The sequence below is a fragment of the Saccoglossus kowalevskii genome, chromosome 22 (assembly GCF_978046115.1).
Source record: "Saccoglossus kowalevskii chromosome 22, keSacKowa6.1, whole genome shotgun sequence".
NCBI lineage: Eukaryota > Metazoa > Hemichordata > Enteropneusta > Harrimaniidae > Saccoglossus > Saccoglossus kowalevskii.
The window spans coordinates 19,060,635-19,082,901 of NC_140662.1; the positions used below are offsets into that span (position 1 = coordinate 19,060,635).

Sequence of the window (22,267 nt, forward strand, 5' to 3'; positions counted from 1 at the left end):
TTTCCAAGGTCCAGCTGATATTTTTGGACCCCAACTTTAATAGTTTTGGCAAAATAATGTGGCTGACCAGTGACATGATGATTTTATGTTATATACTGCCACTTCAAGAATGGATGAGTTGTTGGCCGGCTGTGATTTCGAATAAAATTGTCGAATTTAAGACAGAAGGTCATTATGCACCGACCACCTGTTGATATCTGGGATGGGCGTGGCTGTATGGCCAAAAGTGATGTTTTCAACGGGCAACTATTTATTTATTTATTTATTTATTTATTTATTTATTTATTTATTTATTTATTTATTTATTTATTTATTTATTTATTTATTTATTTATTTATTTATTTATTTATTTATTTATTTATTATTCTTAGTTTTACTTATTTTATTTCCTTATTAGGCATTTGATTTTTATTATTTTCCCCATTTTTTCAATATGTATTTATTTGTTTATTTGTAAGAACAATAAGTAACGTAAACAAAAAAATGTTTCTATTGAACTAATTGACAAAGAATAATTTTTAACCATTTTTTAAAACCCAGATTATTTTAAAAGGTGATTCAAGATAGCAAAAATATTATTTCATTTACATTATACACACTTTTCACCTGTATGACACCAAGCCACAATATGAGATAGGAGACTTTACCACGCATCGCGATCACTGTGCAACGTTCAAATCTTTTACCGTCCATACTACCATTGAAATGGCAATTTATATCTCAAGCAAAATGTTTTTTTTGTTTTTGTTTTTCTAAGATATGGTGGAAGAAAGAAACACACTGATGAGAGATTCGTTTCCAGATCTGAGACTCTACTGTCAACAACATGGCTTGGAATTTGAAGTGGTCGATATGAGGTGGGGGATACGCGATGAAGCCAGCTCTGATCACATGACAACGGAACTTTGCATCCGGGAGATTCACAACTGTCACCGACTTTCCAGTGGCCCCTATTTTGTAGTAAGTGTTGGTAGTTTGAGCGACGGTGTATATATTACATACGTGACGTTTATTCACGTGCAAAATTCCACGGAACCAAGGTTAAACACACAAAAAAATCAAAATACCTCTACATAACACATTTATCTCTTGAAATATATGTAGCTAGTTTGCATAATAACGATATCTAATTTACATATTTACGTTGTTAGAATAGGAATGACTAACATAATAATAACATCTTTGTTCTCTTCAAAGTTCGAGCACAGCAGTAATGTTTCTAAGCATGGTAAACATACGTGCTTAAGGTAGCGAGAAGGGTTTGATGACGTTTTTGAATAAAGCATTCTCTGTCTATTGTCTCATTCAGAACCGTAATTTAGCGTATATATTTCAAAAGCCTAAGTATAGAGGGACAAGTTCGCACAAACTGGAGAGTCAATGTTCACGTAATTACCACGTGACCACAAAAATGGCAAACCTTGTAAAAATGACCAAGTCCGCGATTGCGAGAGCACAATGTTGATTTTCCGAAAATCAAAAGACATATTCTTCTAATTTCTACGCAGGTTTGATTTTTTGTCCCCTAATTATTTCATACTTGGCACCTTTAACAGATTATTATTCTGTGACAAATGCCTATTACGTTACTTGACTGTAACAATTGTCGTTATTCCTAGTTCTACTATGAACATGCCAGCAGGATCTCATCAACCCAATGGTTTTAGCAAAACATTTGTTCTAATTGAGGCTTTTAATTATTCACACAGGCTTTTATTGGCAACAAATACGGTTACCGGCCATTGCCACCCCGAATAAAGGCCGACAAGTTCGAGAAAATGCGCGAAATCTCGAGATCTCGTGTATCTCTACAAGACATTCAGATCATCGATGATTGGTACTTGAAAGACACCAATGCCGTACCGGCAGAGTACGTGCTGCAGCCAATTACGACGAGGCTAGTGCATTTTAATGACAATGACGAGCGCGCTTCGGACTTGCGCAAAGAAGACCGCGATAAGTGGTGGAAGATCACGCAATCATTGCGTAATCTGCTACAGAACGCCGCCAATGTTGCAATCAAGGAGGGACTATATAACAAACACGAAATGGATACTATATTAATATCAGGTATGTTCTAATTGAGAGTCTAAATTTTGTCAACGATTACTTGAATTTGTTATTCTCGTGTATCCCGCTCAAAATGTTACCTCATTACTCCAAAAGCCGATTTTGATATACAAGTATTTTAAAAATTACGGTTGCCATCCACGTTTGATTATATCATCAAAATAAAATAGATAGTTCTTGCAGCCATTTTGGATTAATAGTAAGTATCAACAATTAAAAGCGCACGAGCAAAAACATTACTTCATGTGAATGACCAAAGTTACATTGTGTGTGTTTTGCAAATAAAAACCTGGAATAATAATGTAGCTAGAAGGGAATATACATAAATAATTAGTTTTTAAAGATAAATTACTAGTAAGATCAAACTTAAACAATATGAAAATTAATAGTTTAATTAACAGATACTAAACATCCACAATACAATATATACAGCTCGGATTCAAGTTTGAGTAAATAAATATAACATTTCTCCTTTCACCACCTTTAAAGCGGGAGGGTCGCACCTGCACATGCGTAGGAATTGAGTCCCAAGCGACGATAACAACACAAAAAACGCAAAGGCTCATGGGTAGACGCTTGTTTGTAAACAATGACACGCTATGGCCATCTGACGCATGCGCTGATGACGACTCCCCCCGCTTTAAGCTATTCATGTACCCTATTAACATTGCTCAACGTTATTCTATTATGTCATTACGACTTGCAGTTACTGACAAAGAAGTCCATCAGGCAATAGTTGCGAATCCTGATTCTGTCCAACGTTGTCTTTGTTTTTTGCGAGAATTTGACGAGAGCCATGACAATATCACCAAGTACGAAAAAGCCAATGACTACCTCGATATGACAGATGACAGGTGAGCGCAAATTACAATTGTCAGTAAGTTCGTCTAAAGTTAAGACATCAACATCAGTATTACGACTATCATCACCACCGTTATCATCATAATTATCATATTTGTATATACTTTACAGTTGTTTAAGTTCTTCAAAACCTGACATGATCGTCGTTGTCGTTATCACATTTCTATTATTTGTTGCAGACTAATTGATAAAGAGGCTCAAGACATGTTAAATACCCTGAAACGAGACAAGATCTCTACTAAGATGTCTGATGGGATCCTGAAAAAATGGCGAATCCCCTGGAGCGCAAAGGGCGTGGACCCGTCAAACCCACAGCATAAGGAATACCTGCAAACGCTTTCGGAAGAGTTTACTACGGCTTTAAAGAAACTGATTGACCAAAAGATCGCTAAAGATACCAATAAGGTTAAAAACGCACTTAACAAAGAGGTTCTTCACCACGCAAAATTCTGTCAAGAAAAATGCAGGTCAGCTTTATTCATATACAAATTAAAATTGAAATGCTGGTAACAAAATGACGACTAGCATACTTGTGGCTTAAAAAGCAGTGGTCGACGCGCCGCGCATGCGCGGGATATGTGTCTAATATGAAAAAAAAATACTTTGGTTGTTGGGCAGTTTAACGAGTATAATCTGAGACGTTACCAAGCTTTAACTAGATATTTCTTTGGTGTTCGGAAGCTATCGAAGAAGTCATCGACGTTTCTTGCCCAGGTCAAAAGACGTGCTCGTGATTCACATTAGAGCGCAATGGATTGTGGAAAAATTAACGTTTATCAATACAAATTTCGCACATGCGCGGTACTACGACCGCCACCCCTTTAGTTATAAATGGTCGTTCTATACTAGAGATACGCGCCCTTTATTGTGAATTTTATGAAAGTTTAACTTGAAAAATTCTCGTGCTTCATTCAAATTCAAAAACGACGTTTCTATTGTTATGGAAGTCATTTGGTAGCGTACATTTCCCGTGAGTCTTTTCGTGTTTCATTCATTTATTGGCAGATTTCCTTGTAATGCATTCTTAAACCCGCTGTTGTTCTAGTTGTTTGCAATTACCATGTAGAATTTATATATATTTATAAATCTTTTACATAAAACAGAATATTGAAATTCAAATTACTCAAACAAAAAGGAAGTTTATGTATGCGATTAGCTACCCCAGACCATTCGTCCCGGTGTTATCGCTATCGCCACACGAGACTCCAGCTTGTCTCCTATACAATTTTCCTTCCGCCCACTTAATTTTAATATTCATATGACCTTTGCACTGACATCGATAGCCAATCACATTCGACCGCGGACGTCACTCTAAATAAACAACTGAATAAATTAATATACCATATTTGGAAGATAGCGGGTAAATTCAACGTTGTTGGTGTGTTCCTTCGGGTTCCGAAGTCGCACGAAACGAGTTCATGTTCCGTTATCTTTCGCAAGTAAAACAGGTCGATATGTATTAAACATGGCATTTGTTTTCTTGTTTTAACCCCCTTATTACGCAAGCTTCCGTCGAAGTGGTGTTTTTTTCGACGATTTGTGGCATGTTGCAAAACGAACGAAACATTGCGGCATTCTTAGCGGTGGATAAGGGATCGACTATGTCGTCACATTTATGTCTCGTTTGAAAGAGAATAAACAACCGCTCAGAAAAATATGTTGCTAATATTTAAGTGCGGTGCCTTGAAATCGCCTGCCCGACGTCCAAATTTCAAAAGGATGTTTGATTTGCAATGACGACCGTTCATATGTACTAGGCGACGTTACTAATTACTACTAGGGTCGGTGTTTGCATTAAGAATTATAGAACAAAAGATCAGCAAAGCGGTGCTTTTGTCGGCGATTTTGTCAAAGGGAATATTGATAAAATGTTGCAAAACAGAATCGCGAGTTGGGTGAAAAATTGCGCCGGCGGCATTCTCAGCGATGGCGACACCCGAGAAACACCGTGTCACGGTGCATTCGTGCATCAGCACACCGAAGAAATACATACATATTGTTGCGGACGACTATTGTAGACTGTGTTCGTGTAGTCTTCGAGTTTGTGGACAGTTAAAGTCGTGTGTGAATTTATTCAAGCCAGGAAAAGCAGGAGGGATAACTTATGGAAATCGTCTTTCCAATTTGATCCAGTGCGACGTTGTGAAAGGAGCGACTCTGTCGTCTCATCTATGTCTAGTTTGTAAGAGAAAGATTGATAGCGCAGAAAAATCCGCCAATAATGTAAAACAGTGGCGTGAAATTGTCAGTCATTCTAATATCTCCCAACCTGTGAACGAAAAGGTTAAGCGTGCTGCCTTGAAATCGCCTGCCCGACCACGTTCAAGTTCAAAACGACGTTCCATAACTTTCTCACATTCAATTTGCAATGATGACCGCAGTTCAAATGTACTTAGCGACAATTTCCTTAGAAATCATTTTGATTTGATTTATGGATGGCGAGCACCCAATCTGATTAAAATCTGATGTAGTGTACGGGCTTTAATTATTTTGGCTATAAAGTTATTTTAATTTTAATTTTTATTACTTTTGTTATTAATGCCTTTTTATTTTATTTTATTTTATTATTTTACTTTGATTTTGATTTTGTGATTTTTTTAATTCCGCCCTACCTACATCTGAGCCGATGCCTATGTAACGAGATTTCAACGAGACCCACTATCGACGATTTTAGTCAACGAATCACATACCTCCTTCTATAGCGCACATGATGACGTCACCGGGCGGAGTCGGGTGGCAAACACACTCAAATAAAATGGCGGATTATACCGACGTTAGCGACCGAGAATAACACGGCTTTTCGGTAAGTTTATCATTGTCAAATGCAACAAAAGTCATTTTTATGTTAATATTGTGGCTCGAATGATTCGACTTTAAATCGTTATTTTGCATAGTTATTCTGGGAGTGACGATTTTGTTTCCGCCGTTTCGACCGAACACCAGTGTCTTTTTCCAGTCGCCTGCCCTGGAGACGGGTGATGTTTTGTTGAAGATCGGGCCAACATCGTCTACGGTATTGAAACCGTAGCCGTAAATATTCATCAAATTGTATCATCATTTTGTACATTATACAATAACTCTTTATTAAAGTAATTGAGCTGATTTGGAATAAAATATTTTTTATTGGAACACATCGCAATTGATCAGGAAATATTTTTTTGCTCCAATTTTCTGCGTCGATGCCGTGGGCCGGTGACCGTCATACAATTTAAAATCAGTTTGCATTGTTTACTATAGCTGTTTACAGTGTTCTAATCATTACGATTTACTTATTTTTTTGCTTCCATTCTAGATAATTATGCTCAGTGATGTAAAATTGAAGCGATGACTGAATGAACGAACCTTGGCTGGTGAAGATGTATCTGGAAGTGTACACATTTGTTGGAAGTGAAAAAAATATTAAATGTAATGACAAAAATTGTAAAATGCTGTGGAATTTCTTTTGCAAATAAAAATATACTAGCAATTTTCTATTAATGGTTTATTCAAGTGGGCAAAATATAATGTACAGAAAGATTGCCCGTAGTATCGCTACACTGAAAAGTAAGCAACCGACAGCCTGTATAAAAGGGGGGCTGTGATTGGTTGTTACTTATGCGAGATTTGAACGGGACTTACATAGGCGTCGGATCAGATGTAGGTAGGGCAGAATTAAAAAAAAAATCACAAAATCAAAATCAAAGTAAAATAATAAAATAAAAGGGCATTAATAACAAAAGTAATAAAAAATAAAATTATAGCCACAATAATTAAAGCCCGTACACTACATCAGATTTTAATCAGATTGGCGAGCACCGACACTCCGATCCGATGAACTAATCAAAACTAAAATGGCGCGTGTCACGTGACTTTGTTTACTAAAGATAGCGTGGGCGTTTGATTGACACTCAACTCATTAGTATTCCACCAATCACAGCTACATCTACTTTCTGGATGTGCGCAGTCAAATTGTATAGGAGACAAGCTGGAGTCTCGTGTGGCGATAGCGATAACACCGGGACGAATGGTCTGGGGTAGCGATTAGCCCATATCTACGATTAACCCATATCTATGATTAGCCCATATCTACGATTAACCCATATCTATGATTAGCCCATATCTACGATTAACCCATATCTACGATTAACCCATATCTATGATTAGCCCATATCTACGATTAACCCATATCTATGATTAGCCCATATCTACGATTAACCCATATCTATGATTAACCCATATCTACGATTAACCCATATCTATGATTAGCCCATATCTACGATTAACCCATATCTATGATTAGCCCATATCTACGATTAACCCATATCTATGATTAACCCATATCTACGATTAACCCATATCTATGATTAGCCCATATCTACGATTAACCCATATCTACAATTACAGTAAATAATAATCTTTTGCATGTTTCAGTGCCAGATTTCGCATAAAAAAAAACATTATTAACATTTGCAGCAATGTTTAATTGATGTAAAATTTATTATGAACCATATTAACTTAAAAAGTACCGCATCAGTTACGCTATATATTTTGACTCTACCAGCTAACAGTATGAGACACGGCATAATTTCTACACCTAAACATAATTCACCACCATTCTCTTAAATGTAATCAATATTTTTTCGAAAAACATTTAAAACCAACCCTATTATTATTGGTCGAGAATGCAATATTCTTTAATATCTTTAAAAGTTGTTTTGTTTAATTCCACCTTAACCTGCAGCGGAAATCGATTCAGCTCGGCAGTTACGTTTGGACTTTCTTTGAGTCAGTGTGTGTTATGGCCAGACACTACCTCATTTTGGCTTATTAAAAACAAAATGTATCAACTACACCATTGCTGAAGCGCATAGATTTTCGCTGTAAATGTTCGTGAAAAATTATATTTTTTTTAATACAATTTATTATTAACATCCGTTTTTTGTTTATTTTACGTGTTTTTTTGACTTAGTAACATCTATGAAAATATATTTTTACAGTGCGTTCCGAGGTAGGCGGGATATGTTAACATCGATACGAAACTATATAATTGAGAATAAACAAGGTAAACCATTATGTATACATGGTGTGTCAGGTTCCGGGAAGACATCCGTAATGGCAATGGCAGTGAAAAACGCATTAAAATGGTCAGGAGAATCCAGCATATGTGTATTTCGTTTCCTTGGAACATCACCACAAAGTTCAACTATTCACCAAACTTTACAAAGTGTCTGCAGCCAGGTATGGGCATTGACGTTTTATTAGTCCCCGTTCGGACGTAGTCCGAAAACGGGGACTTATGTTTTGCCCTGTGTGCGTCCGTTCGTCCGTGCGTCCGTGATCACCTGTATCTCGAACATGCATGGACCGATTAAGTTTAACTTCACTCATACATCACACATTATATGGGACATATGCACATGCATTTTTTTCATGATCCGATTAACGATAGCCGAATAGCGGCCATTTTAAGTCCGAAAATGCATCAAAATCACACATTTTCACCATTCCGGACCCGGATCTCAGTTATGCATGGACGGATTTCGTACAAATTTGGTACATACATTAAACATAATAGGACCTTGATGCACGTCATTTTTTTTGATCGGGTTTGAAATGGCCGACTGGCGGCCATTTTGTTTTAAAGAATTCAGTTTTGGATCCGTATCTGAGACATGCTTGGATTGATCGAGTTCAAACTTCACACACACAAGGTACATCATGTCACAAATATGTATGTGCATTTGTTTCATGATCTCATTAACGATAGCCAAATGGCGGCCGCTTTAAGGCCGAAAATGCATTGAAATCGCACATTTTCACCATTCCGGACCCGGATCTCAGTTATGCATGGACCGATTAAGTTCAAACTTCACTCATATATCACACATTATATGGAACATATGCACATGCATTTTTTTCATGATCCGATTAACGATAGCCGAATAGCGGCCATTTTAAGGCCGAAAATGCATCAAAATCACACATTTTCACCATTCCGGACCCGGATCTCAGTTATGCATGGACAGATTTCGTTCAAATTTGGTACATATATTAAACATAATAGACCTTGATGCATATCAATTTTTTTTTTCGGATCAAGTTCGAAATGGCCGACTGGCGGCCATTTTGTTTTGAAGAATTCAGTTCTGGATCCGTATCCGAGACTGGATACTTGTCTGGATTGATCAAGTTCAAACTTCACACACACAAGGTACATCATGTCACAAATATGTATTTGCATTTGTTTCATGATCTCATTAACGATAGCCAAATGGCGGCCTCTTTAAGGCCGAAAATGCATTGAAATCGCACATTTTCACCATTCCGAACCCGGATCTCAGTTATGCATGGACGGATTTTGTTCAAATTTGGTACATACATTAAACATAATAGGACCTTGATGCACGTCATTTTTTTTCGGATCAAGTTTGAAATGGCCGACTGGCGGCCATTTTGTTTTAAAGAATTCAGTTCTGGATCCGTATCCAAGACATGTCTGGATTGATCAAGTTCAAAATTCACACACACATGGTACATCATGTCACAAATAGATATGGGCATTTGTTTCATGGTCCGCTTAACAATAGCTGAATGATGGCAATTTTAAGGCCGAAAATGCATCAAAATCACGTATTTTCACAATTCCGGAACCGGATCTCAGTCATGCATGGATGGATTTTGTTCAGATTTAGTACAATGTGTTGTACATATGCAGGTGCATTTCGGTCATGATCTGCTTTGAATGTATATGTCACTCAAATATGAACGGAACAGGGACGTGTCATTGACAATGACTTGTTATTATCTACTTGAAATCATTGTCATGGAGTTTAAAGCAGGCGAGTCGTCCTTTGCGCATGTGGCAGATGGCTATAGCGAGTCGTTGTTGTGACTACCCATGATTCTTTGCATTTTTGGCGTACGTTGTCATCGTTGCTTAGGACTCAATTCCCAGGCTGTATTAAAAAATTAAATGCATGGTGCGGATTTTTTCACCTCAGTTTGCGAGTTCAGACAATCACCATCAATTCAAATAACTGGTATTGCACAATCCACCTCAAATAAAGCATAAAGTGAATGAAATAAAAACAACCTTCTGAAGACGAATGTGTGTATATACCATTTAATTTATTAATTACTAACTTTTATTTTTTTCAATTGATAGATTTGTATAAACTACGAGAAACCAAGCCCAGCGCCACACATTCTTGAAGATTACACAGATTTGGTGCAGTATTTCAAACGAGCGTTAACAACATTCCCGACAAAACAATCACCTCTGATTCTTATTCTTGACAGCATAGATCAACTGTCAGCAACAAATGACGCACATGCTCTGAATTGGCTTCCAAAGTCCCTCCCAGATCATGTGCGTATAGTTGTTTCTATGCTCCCAGAAGAACATGGTTGCTTGAAAACACTTAAAAGAAGTGTCTCTGAGAGCAACTGTTATTTGGAGATGGAGCCATTGACTGGAGAGATGGGGCGGGAAATTCTCGATGCTTGGTTGGAAAGTAGACAGAGAACAATAACTGAAACACAGCGTGAAGCAATTCTCACAGCACTTATGGGATGCCCACAGCCATTGTTTTTAAAGATTGTCTTTGACAACCTAGTGCACTGGAAGTCGTACACACCTCCTGAAAATATCACAGTTGCAAGAGATGTAAGAGAAGCTATCGAGTTCTTGTTTGAAGCCCTAGAAAAAAAGCATGGTAAAGTGTTTGTTTCTCATGCCTTGGGGTACATTTCAGCTGCAAGTGATGGACTCACAGAAGCAGAACTTGAAGATGTCCTGTCGCTTGATGATGAAGTTTTGGATGACGTCTACCAGTATTGGGATCCACCAACTGAAACTATTGTCCGAGTTCCTCCACTACTATGGAAACGAGCACGATATGATATTGATGAATACTTGGTGGAGAGACAGGCAGGTGGAAAAACTGTTCTTGCTTGGTACCACAGACAGTTTATTGAAGCAACACAAAAACGGTATCTTAATAAAAATACAAAGGCCACCAGACATTACCTTCTCGCTGAGTATTTTCTTGGATCATTCGCTGGTGAAATACATAAGCCAATTACACTCACAAAGAGAAATAAGACTCTTAAACTTGTAAATCGTCAAGTTGCTAGTCAGCCACTTGAGTATGGCAGAGACGTGTACAACCACAGGAAGCTATCTGAGCTTCCATTTCATCTCTTGCACTCTGGACAAATAGACAGGCTGAAGCAAGCAGTGTTGTGTAACTTCCAATGGATTCTTTCAAAACTTCAAGCAACATCATTTTTGGAAATGATTGGAGATTATGATGAAGCTTTGTTGATTGTTCAAGATAAATCTATCCAGCTTGTACGTGATGGTCTGATGCTCGCCAGCAGTAATCTTAAAATAGACCCATTATCCACAGCAGGTCAGATTATAGGAAGACTTGAAGGAATTCCAGGAGCTGATGATAAACATCTTGTGAATCTGGTACAGCAAGCATTTAAATGGTGTGAAGATGCGAAGATCCCACTTCTAATACCCAACTCATCATGTCTGATCCCCCCTGGGGGCCCACTAAAAATGACTCTTGCAGGTCATCCCAAGAAGGTGACGAGTGTTGCAATCACATCAGATGACCACTTAGCTGTTTCTGCCTGTGAGGTGTCTGGTACGGAATGTCTTGTTAATATCTGGAACGTAGATAATGGAGAACTAATCCATTCTCTTAAATCACCTACTGGAGGGGAGCCACATGTTGTATTCACCAGTGACCACAATCAAGTAATATTCGGCACAAAGTCACTCAGTGTGTATTCGCTTGAAAGTGGGGAGTGTATCAAAACTATAGGCAGTTCTGATGAAGATACCATTGTTAGCATGGTAGCCTCAGGAGATGGTCGTTATCTTTGCATTGTGAATAAAAAAGGAGAGCTGAAAATATGGGAGATAAACTCAAGTAAATGTATCATTACAGTCGACACCAAACACGAGGGAGCTATCATATGCTTTTGTCTATCTGTTGATGATAAATTTGCTTTGACTGGTGGGAAGGATTCCATCTTAAAAGTATGGGACACAGGAAATGGAAATTGTCTTGCAAACTTGACAGGTCATACTGCTGCAGTCACATGTTTGGTGATCCATCCTGATGGCAAGCAAATCATCTCTGGTAGTGATGATTCAAATCTGAAGATATGGAATGTGAATAAAGAACCTGGTGAAAACTTAGTTGCTACAATCAAAGCTCATTCTAAGCCAATAACTTTAATCAAATTAAGTGCAAGTGGAGAGATTTTAATTTCCGGTTCCAAGGATGAAACACTGAAATCTTGGAGCATTGTCAATCAGACTTGTCTTCAAGTTTTCAACGGCCATCAGAGCAGTATATCATGTCTATGCATATCAGCAGGCGATAAATACATGGTATCTGGATCAAAGGATGATCTTCTGAAAATTTGGGAACTGGAATCCGGGAAATGTCTAAACACACTGGAGGGACATTCCTCATGGATTTCATGTGTTGCATTGGCACATAATGGTACTGCTATAATCTCTGGATCCAATGACAAGATGGTCAAGATATGGAAGTTTACAGATGATGCACATGTAAGTCCAATTTCTTTTTATGAAGTTGTTTAATGTGTAAATATGGTTGCCACTGGATAATGCGGTTCACCTTATCTATTTTTTCAGTCAAGCATTAGCAGTTTACAATGTAAAATGTTGTAATATACATAAATATATATACATATGTAAACTAATACAATTTTTGGGATAATTTCGAATCTATATAGGACAATATAACAACCTATAATGCATTAAAATTCAACTCAATGCACAAGTATCTACTTTGAAATAAAATAAATGTAAATTCAGTTTATAACACCAATGCACCCCCGAGATCCACTGTAAAAGATTTCTGGTGTTGCCCGTACTGTAATATATAAGCCTATTTACATTGATGTAATATGATTACACAAATTCTTAAACCAGCTGATGTACTAGAGGGTTTAAACTCCAGCATATTTAAAGGGAAACCGCTCAATCCCATGGATTGCACCAAAGAATCATGGGACACTATTGTTTATGTTGTTTACAAAGTTAATCTATCTTTTGTTATCCATTGTAATTTTAATCCAGAAAGTAAATTTGTTTTGAGATTAGGCTTAACTGGAAGTGCCCCTTTAAGCTTTTACACCAGCATAAATGGGCTGAAATATGTTGGAGTTTAGCACAAACGAGGGTTACAGTCAACCATATTTATAACCACCAACTTATACTGCCTGGTTCAAATCAAGTTTAAATTATGACATTTTGCATGGCTTTGAATTGTTAACTATTATTAATCTATTGATAATGCATGCAATGGACGAAAATATATGGTAAACCGAAATCTGCATGTCAACAAAGTTTTGAAATTGTTTCTGTGTGAGAATCTTGACGTATAAGCAAGTAATCCATACAAATTTGGTATTAGTACTGCGGCATTCATAGTTGTAAATGGCGAAGAAATTTTCTGGTTTCCAATATGCAGCAATCCAAGTTGCAGGTTTTTGGATCTCTCATCAGAGGTGTTAATAAGTGTCTTTATTATTGCCTATGTTCTAGAGTATATTGTATAGTCCGAAGTAGGGGAGGGCTTAATATGGTGTTAATATGCGAGTTGATTTGCATATTTGTTAATATACACGGTAGATTTACACATGGTAGATTTACACATGGAAAATGAACGTTTTTGTCATCCAGACAATCTTATATTTTAAGTCTTTGAGTTGCGTGTCTGAAAAATGTAGCAGATATATACCATCAGGAACTCTTTGTCGGGGACATGCACATAATCATAGTTGTTGAAATATGCAAGTTGTGATTGTTAAATTCAAACAAATTAAAGTAACAGATAATAAAATAAATTATACCCGGTATATAAATTGCACATGCAAAAAAACAGGCAAATAGTCTTCGAGTACTCCCATAGTTAAAGTATACAGGTATGCACAGTTTTGTGCTCCATTTTCATGTTCAAGCCATTTTTTTTTTTTTTTTACCCGAAATGAAGATTTTCTATCATTTTAGCACGATTTAGGCCAATTTTACACCCCAAAAGCACTCTCAATGTAACATTTTGGGCCAGTTTTCAAATGGCCGCAAAGAAATCTCACCCAAAATCTACAAAATGAAATACAGGATTCTAACTTTGCGATCATGGCAATTGCCGCCCCTGCAGACAGACATGCCACACTCACTATGCCATACATATACATGGTATTACAAATATCTCCTCCACTGCAGGTACTTCATAGAGAACGCCACGAGACTCAGCCACAGGCGGTAGCTATAACAAGTGATGGCAGTCTTGCAGCTTCAGCAGCACCTGGAGACAACAGCAGAATCTGGAATCACAAGACGGGGGAATGTCTCTACAGATTACCAGGTGACGCAGGATTTATGGTGATGACGCCTGATAACCAGTATGTAGTCACTGATTCAAATGCCAAGGATGTTAAAGTGTGGGAAGTGAAAGATGGAAAAGAGATTTACACTCTTAAAGGGCATACACAGGGAATAGTTTGTCTCACAGTAACTAATGACAGCAGGTATGTACCACAAATTGAGTAATCAATGATTTAGTTGTGACATGTGGCCAATCCATGATTCATTTTGTTCAGGCCATACAGAATAAACATACAGAATATTATTGCAAACTGCATTTAATATTCAATATAAATATTGGATTGTGTGCAATGACAAGAATAATATAACAAATATGATACAACGGATAGAAACTTGCTGGATTTTAAGCAACTATTGGCTTTCTTGTCTTGATAAATACTGTAATTATTCAAGATTACATAAACAAATGCACAACCAAGTTTAGGCACAGATTCCAAGCTGTTGGTGGGTTATCTGCAAACATACGCACGTTTTTGTCCTTACTTGTGTGTTTTTTATGTTTTAATTTTCCCTTGGAACTTTGCGGTGGGGTGGGGGTATCCCCTTAAGTGCGAACCGATGTCACCAGCCTGCCTCTGAGGCTCCAAGGTGTTTTTGTACTGTTACACAATCGTCTTTTAGTTTTAAAGAGAAAATTAAAAAGCATATTGCAATACAATAGAACTGTCGCGTACATATGATACAATATATTTGTCATCATATATTCATGTGTGGAATTGATATCAAATATTACATTGATTATCACATTTATTTTACTTCTAGGTATGCAATATCTGCTTGCAAAGACGGTAGCATTCGGAAGTGGAATCTCCAAACTGGTGAAAGTTACCCAGAGTGGACTGGTCACAACAAACCAGTGAAGTGTTTGAAAGTTTCGACAAACAATTCTAGACTGGCTTCCGGGTCTGACGATGGTGATGTCCGCTTATGGAATATCACAACCGGTGACTGTTTACTTGTCCTGAACGAAAACAAGTCTGTAGTTGAATGTATCGCCATCACCCCTAAGTACCTATTAGTAGGATACAGAGCTCAGCAGATTAGAATCTGGAGTATTGAGACAGGCAAGATGACTGATATTGTGGAAGATTTTGGGGACTCTGTGAAGTGCTTAGCTATTACTTCTGATGGTTCACTCATGGTTGCTGGGTCACACGAGTCTAGTCGGCAGCTTAAACTGTGGTCATTAGATAAGGGAAGGAGGTAAGGGCAAGAATGAAAATCATGTTGTGAATTGTATGCAGCAAAAACGTAATAAGCCAACCTTATCAGAAAGAGATGAGGAAAGAGTCAAGGGTAGCAACATAATACTCTCAGATAAAAAAGCTCAGCAAATGCAGTTTACAGTTTATGTCACATTTCATTCTTTAGATATTCTATATTATGGGTAAAGTATTACATCATATCCACTGTTGTCAGAAATTTAGAACATGGTAACATACATGTACCGGTGCCAAACATGCATATGAAATAGTTGTCATGGAAACAGTAATCAATAGTATTCATTTTTGTGTTTCTCTACCAAATGCTCAAATTACCTAATATTGTATACAATGTATCGATGTGAGTAGGCTGTATTGGTGATATATAAACCTGTTGACCACAAAAAGGGAACTAAAAAGTGTCATTCTATTTTTAACGACTAAATTTTGATTTTCTCAATTTTTCTCAAGTGGATATGGTGTCGCATTTTACCCACAATCCTTTGCCGGAGAATCAAGATGGCGGACTACATATCTAGAGAATGAAAAGTGATATACAACAAGACATGAATGTCACAGTCCCCGTTATTTAATTATAAAATACTCATGATAAAATAATACATGGAACATCTGCAAACAATTGAATTAATATGTACTTTATGTGGCTACAACTCATCAGAAAGTGATTTCCCCTAATCTGATAACTGAAAACCTTCATTGACCCGGGTTCAAAATCTCAGAGTACACAAGTGTAACCAAACTATACATGCTCAAGAAACTGCATTCATAAATCTTGATAAACCTTGATGTACCTTTAATAACAACTTGACTTCTTTGTTAATTCAGGTCTTTGTATATTCCCAGGACCTGTGTTTGTTTCATTATCACCACTATAATTCCCATCAAAATGTAGCCCTGACACCCCTCAACATTTTCCTCTGAGATTGGTAATGGTACGACCCATCTGTCACTGATTCAGATCAACCCTAGTATTACAATCTAAGCTAATTATTTATTCTGAGCAATTTTGAGGTAATTTTGGATGAAAATCTTGAAAAAGACCCACATAGAATTTTCCGAATTACGTGCATATTCCACAGAGACTTGTTCATCAACCTGCCAAGTTTCATTGATATCTGCTGCAGAATTTCTGAGAAAATGTTGGAGACATTAAGGGGGTGGACGGAAGGAAACCAGAAATAAGAAAAAATAGTCGCCTTTCAGGCTCTTTCCTTGGGGTACATTATGTTGTTTGGCTTGACTTCCCCTTTAATAGTTTTAAAAAAATTATAAAATACATATAATATTCTTGTCTTAAATTCTTTGTTAAACCAATATAAAGAGACTAGTACTAAATACATTTTACAAATTGGGTTGAAAGATTTTCTTGATTAATTTGTAATGAATGGTGTGCAAAACATGGGATTAAACCATGCTTTACTTCAACATTTAGTGAATAACCTAATATTGTAAGCATATTACAACAACGATTCTTCTGTAATAATGATTCTAAATACATTATATTAATTTTTGCAGCAAACATATTTTTGATTACATTGGTCACCACCATGCTGTCATGACTATACAAATCACAGACAACAACCAATTTGTCATCTCCGGGTCACGTGACTGTACAATAAAGGTCTGGAATCTGCTATCCGGGGAACTTTTAACATCGTTTGATTTCCAGTCACAAGTGAAGCACTTGTCTGTGTCCAAGACAAGAGATGATAAACCTGGTTCCTATAAAGTAGTAGCTGCTAATAAGTCTGGAATGATTGGTTTATTTGATTTGGTCAGATTACGTGAGTAAGTTGAAATCTTGTGTGCCATCCTGTGTTAAGCCATGTTTATTGAATCACAGGTGTACTAAGGGATTGGTCAGTTACTTCGGCCTAGGAGGGGGGGGGGTCGGCAGATTCCATTTTGCCAGCTGTACTAGTAAAAAAAGTGGGTGACCCCCCCCCCCCCACATTATATTTTAAAACTTAAAACATGCTGACCCCCTAAAAAAACAAAGAAACATTAACAGTTTTGGCTCTGACATAATTACATAATTATATGTGCAATGAAAATATCATACATAATTTTTAGCGTTTGCATTTAATGGACCTTAGGAGGGGAGGGGAAGCATAAAGCCAAAAAATGATCCGACTACAGAAAAGGCTGCAGGAAGGAGGGAAATCTATTCTACTAAAGATAGTAAATAAAAGCAAAGCTGTGGAGTACTCACTTGATAAACGTCCTTATAAGATAGGAAAAGAAGATTTGAATCTAGGCGGTTTGAACTCTTTGAAAACTAATTTGGATTTAAAATATCTTTCATATCTTATAGACCAGGAAAGCTTTACAGCCGAAGCACAGTCTGTGCTTATCAAAACAAAGGAAACTTTGATTTTGCTTAAATTTGTGTTGGATTTTAGTATTTTACAGAGCAAAATATGCATATTTAAAAGTTAAAAAAACAAAAAAACTATTTATTTTTTCATCATTTATTTTAATTTATATATCAGCATTTTCAAAAATTTAACTTTTTTGATTTGCTGAACAAAAACTGTCACTGCTCTTTGTACTAATTGCTGTGTTGTCTTTCCGTCTCCTGTTATTATTGGATAAATCCAGTAAATATCTTATACAATGGTGACTTCAGACTTTAAATAAAATAATCTGATATCAGCAGCACATGGACTTGGGATGTGTTTAAAACTGTATAATTGGGGTTCTAGCCACATTGCATAATCTGTTAGTTATTTGGCAACTTTAACCTCAAAATATTTAGCCTATAACATTTTTTGCATCAACAAATTTATAGGTAATAGTTATTAAGAACACATTTGTACGATTAACTTTTTTATCGTTTGTTCTGAAATAAAATTTTTAAAAATATATGCATGAGCGCGTGTGTGAATTCTGGAAAACATGATATCAAAAACAGGGTGACCCCCCCTATTCGCACAATCAAAAACAGGGTAACCCCCCCTACTGATCCACCGACCCCCCTAGGCCGAAGTAACTGACCAATCCCTAAACATGTAGCGGGTAATGATACTAACACAAATTAATATTATTGGCATAATAACAATAAATGGAGATGGTTGTCGCTCCATGCACGTGTCACATTTGTGTTGATAAACATTAATTTTCCCACAATCCAATGCACTCTTCACCTGGGTGCAATGTGCAATAATTACCACCGGTGACTCCTTTGATATCTTCAAATCACCTAGGAAATTTCATAGCCAAAGCTTTATAACATTTCAGTTTCTAATCGTTGATTGGCTCAACAGTCAAAGTTGCCATCTATATCCCACATGAGTGGCTCAGTGATCACCGTCATTTAATGCGATATAATTTCCACAAACAATTAATTCATTGAATGTATTTGTTTTTTATTTCAGCAATAATTGTCATGGTTTGAAGCGTCAACACAAAACAGCACAAGGATCAGTAGTGTGCAATGCTCTTTAAATACAGAATGAGAATGGTCTTATAAAGTGAAGAAATATCATCAGGATCTCCAATCCTATTTGTCTTAATTGAGCTTGATTCAGACACAATGAGATGAGATAAGATCTGATTAGATTAATGTGCATTTTAAATTACTCATTGATCCATGTATAGTGAGAGTTAACTATCTTGATTTAACAGCAAAGGATCATGGGTAAAGCATGACATCATAGCAATCATTGTGGAAAACTGAGAAAATGATTTCCTTTTCCATTTTCAAAAGTAAGACTTCAAAAGTTTAGAATATACATGTAGTAGCATACATGTTATGGTGCCAACCATGCATATAAAGTAGTTGTCAAGGCAACATATTTTATTCATGTACTTTATGCAATTTATCGACGAGTGGTTATTCAGGTTTTATTCAAAAAGGGTACAAAAAGTGTTATTCAGTTTGCAACAACTAAAATAATTTTTATTTTTATGTTCATGCAAAGTTGAATATCTAGAGAATGAATTCCACTTCGTTTTAAAATGCCCTATGTATGAACACATTAGAAATCATGGTCATATACTTATCCAACATCAGAAAAAAATGATTCCATTATGTCAAATAAATCTGACCAAATAATCACAAAACTAGCAATGTTTGTACATAAAGCACACATTCTGAGACAAGAATGTATTAACATAAGGTGACCTTTGACCTCAGGAAAGAATAGTTATGTATTTATTTTTCTATGTATTTTGTGAAATGAGCAGGTGGCCTTTAAGAACTAATAAAGATTCAACCATGAAAAAAAATATCTAGAGAATGAAAAGTGATATAAAAATACTATAAATATAATTCTCCTACATTTGTGGAGATCTTTCATCAGGAAACATATTGTGTTCTTTTTCTGGACTTTCGTTTCGACTTTCTGTATATACACAATAATTGTTTTATCAAAGAAAGCTTAGAAAAAAATTCCAGTGTGCTTAAAGTATTGGAGGTATGAAGTACAATTAAGGAATGATTTATTTACTACGTGTATATTAGCACAATTTCATTACACATAAAAAGCAGTGTGTTCATTGAATGCAAAATCATTGAAATGTGTCTTATTTTGACTATAGACTTGTCTTTGTCCCTTATTTTTACAGTAAGCAAATGTGCTACTAAAAGACCAAATGAATAGTGTGGTTCCAACAATAAATATTTACTGTTAATGAAATAATGACCGTATATGATGATTTAATATTTTGGTCATATATCTTGTCAGACAAAATCTGCAACAGTACTTAGTACATTACAGTTATGCATATTCAGAAACACATCTGAAACTAACAGGTAGTTAGTATGCATGGATTTCAACTCTGAAGTAATCAGATCTGTGGATTATCTAAAAGCACCTATATAGGTAGTTTCTTTAAAATTTAATCAGTGGTACTCAAGATATTTGTGGAGTACCGGTACCTACAATTTATAACTCAAGGAACAACCTACTGAAGGAGGTTAAAGGTTACAACAACAAACAAATTACAGATAAAAATTAATCAAATTACAATGGCTAATAGTTTAAAGAAAACCAAAAACAGACTGAAATGAAGTTAGTAACGGAAGTATATAATAAAGTAAAATGAAACACCAACAAAAAACTATAAACTGAATATAAAAACAAGAACCCAATGAACACATAATAGATATAATTAAAAAAAAAAGAAAAAAAAAGTCAATGACTAAGTAGGTGCTGCTGTCTAATAAAGCCGTATTTCAGATATTGTGCCAGGGGAATTGCTAAGTTATTATTTGACATTATTTTTATGAATTTATTTTCAAGTGTAAGATGTGTAAAGTCAGGAATAATCTTTTCAGCTTCATTGTATAAAACGACCTTCTCTTTACTATATACTGGGTATGTTATAAGGAAGTGATGTTCATCTTCAATATCATTTTTATTACACAATTTGCATATTCTGTCGCTACTTATGATTCTGTTGTGTCTTCCTTTTTCAATTTCTAAACTGTGATTGCTCAGTTTTCAGTTCTTTATTTTTTAGCTTAATTAAGTAGTTTTCCAAAATGAAGTTTGTTTTAAATTTTTTGTAAGTCCTAAGTTTGTTTTTTGTATTAGCGTTTTGTCTGTTATCATCATTAATTGAGTTAATCCAATGCTTTATAAATACATTTTTTATTTTATCATATATCCGTGACATTTGTGACGATTTTAGCTCATTATTGTCAGTATCTGATAGTGTTGTATTTGTAGATTTCAGTAGTGAGTTAAGTTCATTGTACCACTTACTTTTTACAGTCTTGTTACGTAGGAGGTCTTATTAATTTATCAAACAATGATAACAATAATAAGGGACTGAGACTTTCATTGTGACCTAATTTGGCTTTTAAAGAGAATAATGCTTTCATTCCTTTGTATTTCAGGTGTTTCATAGTAGCTTTAAATTTTCCATTAGGGCCGAGAACAATACCTAAATAATTATAATTTCTCACGATGTTAATCTCATTCTCTTCAAAAAAGAATAAATCACTGTCATAGAGTTTTTCTGTGTCCACAGTGAGTTTCCATTTCTGTGTGTATTTTGAGTCATTATCAAGGGCATTCTGGAGGCCACTTTTGGATTTAGAAAGAATACCGGTAGGTGGAAAAGTTTCCTAATTAATATGCAAATAAGATACCCAGTATGTATGGATGCAAACCAAAAACTATTCAGATCTATGCATTATCCCAGAGCATCTATGTACCAAGTTTTATTAAAATTTGATAATTGGTTCTTGAGATATCAGTGGGACAGAGAGAGAGAGACACGCACCTACAGACACACTAACCGCAAAGACTCCCATTGTGCGCTTTGCACACAGGAGTCAAAAACAGCACTGGTACTTGCTAGCTGACTAAAAAGAAGTGTGAAGATTGGTTTCTGTTGTGTTTAAAAGTTGAAAGCAAATAAACACTATGCAGCGACTAGAATTATTCAAAATACACGAGTCAAATTTAGCCAACCAAGAAAAGGCAATGATGAAATTGAGAAGTAACTATCACTTTTCAATTAGCTTTGAAGTAAAAATGGTACCAGAGAGAAGACTACATCCAAGCCAGACGTCCATCACTGGGGGTGGCAGACTACTAGTTTTAGCAGGAAAATACCGGTAAATAACAGACTCCGACTGAGATGGATAGTTCCCAAAGGTGGCCATGTTGTTTTACTGTTGACATGTGGTAAGCAAATTACTGTCACATGCAAAACAAAGGATTAGGGAGGGAGGGGTCAA

At 36.1% G+C, this 22,267-nt stretch overlaps 1 protein-coding gene and 1 long non-coding RNA gene across 2 annotated transcripts; both read left to right on the forward strand.

The window, feature by feature from the left end:
- Positions 1 to 740: 740 nt before the first annotated feature.
- Positions 741 to 21,537, forward strand: LOC100366460 (NACHT domain- and WD repeat-containing protein 1-like). Its single transcript, XM_085496094.1, has 10 exons — positions 741 to 960; positions 1,710 to 2,070; positions 2,777 to 2,924; positions 3,111 to 3,398; positions 7,908 to 8,148; positions 10,076 to 12,505; positions 14,189 to 14,493; positions 15,113 to 15,553; positions 17,089 to 17,361; positions 18,951 to 21,537. Exons 1-10 carry the CDS (start codon positions 760 to 762, stop codon positions 19,018 to 19,020), a joined length of 4,758 nt encoding a protein of 1,585 aa, XP_085352220.1. The 5' UTR covers positions 741 to 759; the 3' UTR covers positions 19,021 to 21,537.
- Positions 5,512 to 6,397, forward strand: LOC146729101 (uncharacterized). The gene is made up of 2 exons (XR_014928289.1): positions 5,512 to 5,734; positions 6,224 to 6,397. It is a non-coding gene; the product is annotated as an uncharacterized LOC146729101 (long non-coding RNA).
- Positions 21,538 to 22,267: the final 730 nt, after the last annotated feature.

Coding starts and splice junctions, on each gene's coding strand:
- LOC100366460 (XM_085496094.1), top strand. CDS start 760: ATGGTGGAAGAAAGAAACACACTGATGAGAGATTCGTTTCCAGATCTG. Junction 2,071..2,776: donor GGATACTATATTAATATCAG/GTATGTTCTAAT, acceptor TACGACTTGCAG/TTACTGACAAAGAAGTCCAT. Junction 15,554..17,088: donor TCATTAGATAAGGGAAGGAG/GTAAGGGCAAGA, acceptor TAATTTTTGCAG/CAAACATATTTTTGATTACA.